Source organism: Geospiza fortis, unplaced genomic scaffold, assembly GCF_000277835.1.
Source record: "Geospiza fortis unplaced genomic scaffold, GeoFor_1.0 scaffold1039, whole genome shotgun sequence".
Lineage (NCBI taxonomy): Eukaryota > Metazoa > Chordata > Aves > Passeriformes > Thraupidae > Geospiza > Geospiza fortis.
This window is the reverse complement of record NW_005054733.1, coordinates 49,970-57,568: the sequence shown is the minus strand read 5'-3', so window position 1 is coordinate 57,568 and position 7,599 is coordinate 49,970. Positions and strand designations below refer to the sequence as shown.

The window sequence follows — 7,599 nt, the reverse complement described above, 5'->3', positions numbered from 1 at the left end:
CTGCTCCCCACGGGTGATTTATCCACTCTTATCCCCTCATTCTGCTCCCCACGGGTGATTTATCCACTCTTATCCCCTCATTCTCCTCCCCACAGGTGATTTATCCGCTCGTATCCCCTCATTCTGCTCCCCACGGGTGATTTATCCACTCTTATCCCCTCATTCTGCTCCCCACGGGTGATTTATCCACTCTTATCCCCTCATTCTGCTCCCCATGCATGATTTATCCACTCTTACCCCCTCATTCTGCTCCCCACGGGTGATTTATCCACTCTTATCCCCTCGGCCTGCTCCCCACGGGTGATTTATCCACTCTTATCCCCTCCCACGGGTGATTTATCCACTCTTATCCACTCTCCCTGCTCCCCACGGGTGATTTATCCACTCTTATCCCCTCTCCCTGCTCCCCACGGGTGATTTATCCGCTCGTATCCCCTCGGCCTGCTCCCCACGGGTGATTTTTCCCCTCAGGAAGCGTACAGGCTGATCTATCGCACCTACCTCAACGAGGGCTTCTGGAGCCTCTGGAGAGGGAACTCGGCCACCATGGTGCGGGTGATCCCCTACGCCGCCATCCAGTTCTGCGCCCACGAGGAGTACAAGCAGATCCTGGGCAACTACTACGGATTCCAGGGAAAGTAAGAGGCAGGAGGGCTCGGCGTCCTGAGGGGGGGAGCTCCAAGATGGAAGTTCTGAGGGGGAAACTGTGAGGGGAAGTTCTAGGGAGGATGCTCTGAGGGGAAAGCTCTGAGGAGAAGCTGTGAGGGGAAACTCCAAGATAGAAGCTCTGAGGTGGAAGGTTCCAAGAGCGAAGCTGTGAGGGGGGAGCTCCAAGATGGAAGTTCTGAGGGGGAAGTTCTGAGGTGGAGGTTCCAAGGGAGAAGCTGTGAGGGGAAGCTCCAAGATGGAACCTCTGAGGGGGAAGCTGTGAGGTGGAGGTTCTGAGGGGAAAGCTCTGAGGGGGAAGCTGTGAGGCGAAGCTCCAAGATGGAAGCTGTGAGGTGGAGGCTCCAAGGGGAAAGCTGTGAGGGGAAGCTCCAAGATGGAAGCTCTGAGGAGAAGCTTCAAGGGGGAAGCTGTGAGGGGAAACTCCAAGATGGAAGCTCTGAGGTGGAAGGTTCCAAGGGAGAAGCTGTGAGGGGGGAGCTCCAAGATGGAAGTTCTGAGGGGGAAGCTCTGAGGTGGAGGTTCCAAGGTGGAAGCTCTGAGGGGAAAGCTCTGGTGAGGAAGCTTTGAGATGGAAGCTCCGGGGGAAAAGCTGTGAGGGGAAATTCCGAGGGGGACGTTCTGAGGGGAAGCTGTGAGTGGAAATTCTGAGAGGAAACTGAGGAGGAAGCTCTGAGGGGGAAGTTCCGAGAGGATGCCCTGAGGGGAAGCTGTGAGGTGGGACCTTGGAGGGAGAAGCTCCAGGGGGAAGGAAACTGCGAGGGGGAAGCGCCAAGATGGAAGCTCCGAGAGAGAAGCTGTGAGGGGATGCTCCAAGGTGGAACATTTGAGGAGGAAGCTCCGGGGTGGAAGCTGTGAGGGGATGCTCCGGCCAAGCCCTGAGCCTCCTCTCCCCGCGGATTTTCCCTGTGGCGTGGCTGGGAATGCCCAGCAGGCAGAGCAGGGCCGTTCCCAGCAGCCAGGTGGGATCTGCAGGTGACGTTTGCTCTCCTCTCTCACCCCACTCCAGGGCACTGACGCCTTTCCCTCGCTTCATTGCCGGCTCCCTGGCTGGCACCACGGCCGCCATGCTCACCTACCCCCTGGACATGGTCCGTGCCCGCATGGCTGTCACACCCAAGGAGATGTAAGTGCCTCATACACATATTTTGGGGGTTTTTGAAAGGTCACGTGGTTTTGTTGCCCTTTTTTGGGTCAATTCTTGCTGGGAGCCTTTGGTGGGATAAAGTCCCAGGGTCTGAGCAGCAATTCAATGTCCAGAGGTGTGGGTGTGGGAGGAGATGGGAACTGGGACACCAGTTCAGGAGGCCAGCTGGACCCAGGAAGACCCAAGAGAGCTGAAACCCCCTCCGAGCTGCCCAATGAGCTCGGAGCCAAATTAATTACCAATTAATCCATCAGGGAGCCCTGACCAGCGCAGGTCTGCTCTCCCCGTGTCCCCACGGCAGGTACAGCAGCATTGTCCACGTCTTCATCCGGATATCCCGCGAGGAGGGGCTGAAAACCTTGTACAGGGGCTTCACACCCACCATCCTGGGCGTCATCCCCTACGCTGGCCTCAGCTTCTTCACCTACGAGACGCTGAAGAAAGTGCACGCAGGTAAAGCCGGGAAATGCTGCGGGGTTTGGGGTGCTGCAGGGGTCTGAGCAGCTCCAGGTGAGAACAAGGAAAGCTGGGCCTGAATTGTGCAGGGAAAAAAGGGAATTTCCAGGTGGGGAAGGACTTGGTTGTGCGCTAAGTTGGGAGCAAAACCTGGGGAGTTGTACCTGTGACTGTCAGTAAATCACTTGGGGTTTTGGTTTTGGGACCATTTCTAATATTTTGGGGTCCTTTTCTAGTGATTTGGGGACCCTTTCTAAAGATTTTGCTTGAGAGCTCAATTTTTGGGGTACAAAAGCTTGGGAACAAAAGCTTGGGAGAGCAACCTAGGGAAGAAAACCTGGGGAGCAAAATTGGGCAACAAAACTTTGGGAGCTCAAGCTGGGGAACAAAACTTGGGGAACAAAACCTGGGAAGCAAAACTTTGGGAGCAAAACCTCGGGAACAAAACCTTGGGAGAGCAACCTGGGGAACAAAACTTTGGGAACAAAATTTTGGGAGCAAAACTTTGGGAGCTCACCCTGGGGAACAAAACCATGATGAGCAAAACTTTGGGCAATAAAACCTGGGGAGCAAAACTTTGGGAACAAAATTTTGGGAGCAAAACTTTGGGAACAAAACATGGGGAGCAAAACCTCGGGAGAGCAACCTGGGGAACAAAACCTGGGGAACAAAACCTGGGGTCTGAGCAGCTCCAGGTGAGAACAAGGAAAGCTGGGCCTGAATTGTGCAGGGAAAAAAGGGAATTTCCAGGTGGGGAAGGACTTGGTTGTGCGCTAAGTTGGGAGCAAAACCTGGGGAGTTGTACCTGTGACTGTCAGTAAATCACTTGGGGTTTTGGTTTTGGGACCATTTCTAATATTTTGGGGTCCTTTTCTAGTGATTTGGGGACCCTTTCTAAAGATTTTGCTTGAGAGCTCAATTTTTGGGGTACAAAAGCTTGGGAACAAAAGCTTGGGAGAGCAACCTAGGGAAGAAAACCTGGGGAACAAAATTTGGGGAAAACAAAACCTCAGGAGAGCAACCTGGGGAAAACAAAACCTGGGGAAAAAAACCTTGTGAGTAAAACCTCAGGAGCAAAACCTTGGGAGAGCAACTTGGGGGAAAACAAAACCTTGGGAGCAAAATTTGGGGAGCCAAACCTTGGGAGAGCAATCTGGGAAAATCTGAGGAACAAAACTTCAGGAATGAAAACTAAGGAACAAAATCTTGGGAGCAAAACTTCGAGAACAAAACTTTGGGAACAAAACCTGGGGAACAAAACTTGGGAACAAAACGCAACCTGGGGAACAAAACCTCAGGAAAGCAACCTGGGGAACAAAACTTGGGGGAGCAAAACTTTGGGAGCAAAACCTGGGGAACGAAACCTTGGGGAGCAAAACTTTGGGAGCAAAACCTTGGGAGCAAAACTTTGGGAGAGCAACCTGGGGAACAAAACCTCAGGAAAGCAACCTGGGGAACAAAACTTGGGGGAGCAAAACTTTGGGAGCAAAACCTGGGGAACGAAACCTTGGGGAGCAAAACTTTGGGAGCAAAACCTTGGGAGCAAAACTTTGGGAGAGCAACCTGGGGAACAAAACCTCAGGAAAGCAACCTGGGGAACAAAACTTGGGGGAGCAAAACTTTGGGAGCAAAACCTGGGGAACGAAACCTTGGGGAGCAAAACTTTGGGAGCAAAACCTTGGGAGCAAAACTTTGGGAGAGCAACCTGGGGAACAAAACCTCAGGAAAGCAACCTGGGGAACAAAACTTGGGGGAGCAAAACTTTGGGAGCAAAACCTGGGGAACGAAACCTTGGGGAGCAAAACTTTGGGAGCAAAACCTTGGGAGCAAAACTTTGGGAGAGCAACCTGGGGAAAACCAGACCTGGGTAACGAGCCGTCACGAGCACAACCTTTGATTGTGAGTGAATCCCAAGGACCCCCCGACTGTGTTTCCCCCCAGAGCACAGCGGGAAGGCGCAGCCCTCGCCCCCGGAGCGGCTGCTGTTCGGGGCAAGGGAGTGAAACCTGGCGTGCAAAACCTTGGGGAGCAAAACTTGGGCAACAAAACCTTGGGAGCTCAACCTGGGGAACAAAACTTTGGGAGCAAAACTTGGGCAATAAAACCTGGGGAGCAAAACCTGGGGAGAGCAACCTGGGGAACAAAACCTTGGGGGAGCAAAACTTTGGGAACAAAACCTGGGGAGCAAAACTTTGGGAGCTCACCCTGGGGAACCAAACCTTGGGAGCAAAACTTTGGGAACAAAAGCTGGGGAACAAAACTTGGGGAACAAACCTCCCCCCCGGGGCGGCTGCTGTTCGGGGCGTGCGCCGGCCTCATCGGGCAGTCGGCCTCGTACCCGCTGGACGTGGTGCGGCGCCGCATGCAGACGGCCGGCGTGCTGGGCCACACCTACAGCTCCATCCTGCTCACCATGCAGGACATCGTCCGCGAGGAGGGACTCGTCAGGGGCCTGTACAAAGGGCTCAGCATGAACTGGGTGAAGGGCCCCATCGCCGTGGGCATCAGCTTCACCACCTTCGACCTGACGCAGATCCTGCTCCGCAAGCTGCAGCACGGCCCCGGCCTCGAGAGGTAGTGGCTTCCTGTAGAGAGAGCAGTTCTTTCTTCCCTGGCCTCCCACGTGCTCCTGCAGCTGGGAACTTGCCCGTTTGTTGGGTTTTTTTTTTTCCTGTTGTTCCCAGATTGTTTTTTTTTTTTTTTTCCCTTTTTAATTTGGAAGCCTAACCGTTCCCTAAGTGAAAAATTCCCCATCCTGCAGAGCTGAGTGCTCCAAAGCAGCTGCCTCAGCCTTCTGATGGACTCTGCCCCCAGGAGTGGAGCCTCCCCCTCACCTGTGCTGCTCCTGGCTCCTCACCTGGCTCTGCGTGGGCAGATGGAGGCGGTGGATGATGGCACAGGGGGCTCGGAGCTGTTGGGAAGGAACCCCTGGATCTGGGAAGGGGCAGTTTTGTAGCTCCCTGCATTCTGCCAAGTGCAATATCCCGCTGTAGTCCGTAGGGAATTCCAGATTCCCCGAGCTGTGAGAGCAGGGCAGAGCAGGCCCAGGACACTACACTTGTTCTGAAAGCTGAATGTTTCCTCTGGCTGGGAGTGCTGCCCTTTCCCCGTGGATTTCCTTGCTTTTGGGTGGAGCTGCGTCGTTTGTGGTGTCCCTCTGAGATTACCAAAGACTGGAGGCAGCAGAGGAGGGGAGTTCTGAGCCCTTGCACAAAGGAAGTCTTCCTCTGTGTGCTGTCGGTGTCGCCGAGCAAGCGCCGTGCCTGCATTCCCAGACTGGATGCGCTCCAGCTGATTTGTGTTTTCCTTCTGTGCCGCCCTGCCCTGGAGAGAGGCACCGAGGGAGGAGGTGTCCCATCCTCCAAACCCCCCCGGATGTTTGTGAGAACAAACCCTGCTGCAGCCTGGGCTGTCCCCAAACAAAGCTGGGCCCGCTCAGGGCCTCCTGGTTGTCCCTTCTGGTACCTGCTGTGTAGGTCCTGGCCCCTCTGCTCACTGACTCGTCCCCTCAGCTGCTTCAGCCCTAAAATAAATCCCCCTTGGAGTTCAACCCTCGTGGGCGCCACGGCGTTGGCCCTGCAGTGCCAACCGCTTCCAGCTGGGGTTCCAGAACCTCTCGGTGTTCCTCTTTCCAATCAGTTTTCAGGGAAATGCAGATTTTTTGTTTTGTTTTGTTTTGGTGGGGTGATCCATCCCTCTGTTAAATTCAGAGGTCAGAGCAGACTTCAGGCTCCTCTGATGGAAGATTACACAAACCAAGGTGGGAAAAATCCCTTTCCAGAGAGTCCATAATGTAAGAAAAAGATAAGATTTACCTTCAAACCTGTCCTTTCCTGGTGGTTCTGTACTTTAGCTGTTGTAGCTGGATGGGATGGGTGGGAGTGGAAGGAATTGCACAAGGGGGCAGGAGCAGCCTTCTCCTTTCTTTTTTTTGTCTTTGCACTTCTTGGGAGCACGGAGCTGCTCCTGATGCCAAATATTTCCTTAGGAATCAGGGGATGTGGCAGTGGCACTGGAGTGTGGGCACACAGAGTGTTCCCAGCGCTGCAAGGGGCAGACTGGAACTGGGATTTATCCTCAGCAATTCCGATTTCCCCGGGAATTAAAGATCCCTGGGCTTTTGGGAGGTGGTGGCCACCAATTCTGTGTCATGTTTTTTTGGGGGTGGAAAACTCCCAGCTCTGCTTTGCCCTGCTCAGCCCCCCCCATTTCTTTTCTCCAATGGAGAAGCCAATTTACCCTGCTCTAGTCCTGATCCAGAGGGAGGAATTCCCAGCAGTGTTTATGTCCTGTCCCTTCTCGTCCCCTCCCAGCTGGGAAAAGCAGGAATTCCGGGAGCCTGGGGCTGCTGACAAGTCCTCCTTTAATTAGCAGCTGCACCTGATTGAAATTCGGAATTTCAGCCAATTTCCTCACGAGTTTTGCAGGCTGGGTGTTTGTCCAGGGGCAGATCCTTGAGTTCAGCCTCTGATGGTTTTGGTGCTTTTGTTTCTCAGAGCCTGTTGCTGCTTTGGGTTTGTTTAAAAAGCTTTTTTTTTTCCCTTTTTTTTTTTCCTCCTTTTTTTTTTTTTTGAATGTAGAAAAGGGAAAACAGAGTGTTCCCTTCCCTTCTCTTCTTCCCTGCATGGATTCACACACGTTCCAGATTTTTTCTGAGGTGTGCTGGCCAGGGAGAGCTCTGAGAAAGGAAACAAAACAGGAGTTTTTCCCTTTTTTTTTTTTTTTTTTTCCTTTTCTCCTTTCTTGCAATTCCCCATTTTTTCATTTTATTCCTCTCAAATTCAATTTCCCACTCCCCTTTCTCGCGCATCCTTAAAGCGTCACCACCAAATTTGTGCTTTTTTTTTTTGTGTGCGTGTTTTTCCTTTTCCTCTCCCTCCTCCTGCTTCTTCCTGCACCTTGAGCCCCGCACTGGCACTTCGAAAAACCAGGTCCAAAAAAAAAAAAAAAAAATGCACCCAAAACGTCAAAATTGCAGCTTTTTAGCGTTTTTCCAACAGCCCAAGCATGTGTTTCCCCTCACGGCCTGGATGCTCCAGGAATTTCAGGCACCATGGGATGGTTTGGGGGAACTTCCTGAGCTCCTGGGCTGGTTTGGGATCTTCACTTCACACCTTCTAGGGGCTGATTGCCCCCTTTGGTTCACCCCTTTTGTTCACCCCTTTTCCCCCCTTTTTTTCTGCTTTTTTCCCCACTTCTTTTCCCTTTCCCCCCTTTCTTTTTCCCCCCTTTCTTTTTCCCCTTTTCCCCTTTCCCCCCTTTCTTTTTCCCCCTTTCCTTTTCCCCTTTTCCCCTTTTCCCCTTTTCCCCTTTTCCCCTTTTCCCCTTTT

The 7,599-nt window shown here is 52.8% G+C and overlaps 1 protein-coding gene across 1 annotated transcript in view; it reads left to right on the top strand.

Moving 5' to 3' along the window:
* The window catches only part of SLC25A42 (solute carrier family 25 member 42), a 12,127-nt gene extending 4,642 nt beyond the window's left edge, over window positions 1-7,485 (top strand). Inside the window, exons 4-8 of the mRNA XM_005431003.2 lie at window positions 472-638; window positions 1,676-1,792; window positions 2,115-2,266; window positions 4,211-4,244; window positions 4,556-7,485. Of these exons, the coding sequence (XP_005431060.1) occupies window positions 472-638; window positions 1,676-1,792; window positions 2,115-2,266; window positions 4,211-4,244; window positions 4,556-4,847 (762 nt within the window). The 3' untranslated portion in view covers window positions 4,848-7,485. The remainder of the gene's footprint in view (window positions 1-471; window positions 639-1,675; window positions 1,793-2,114; window positions 2,267-4,210; window positions 4,245-4,555) is intronic.
* Window positions 7,486-7,599: the final 114 nt, after the last annotated feature.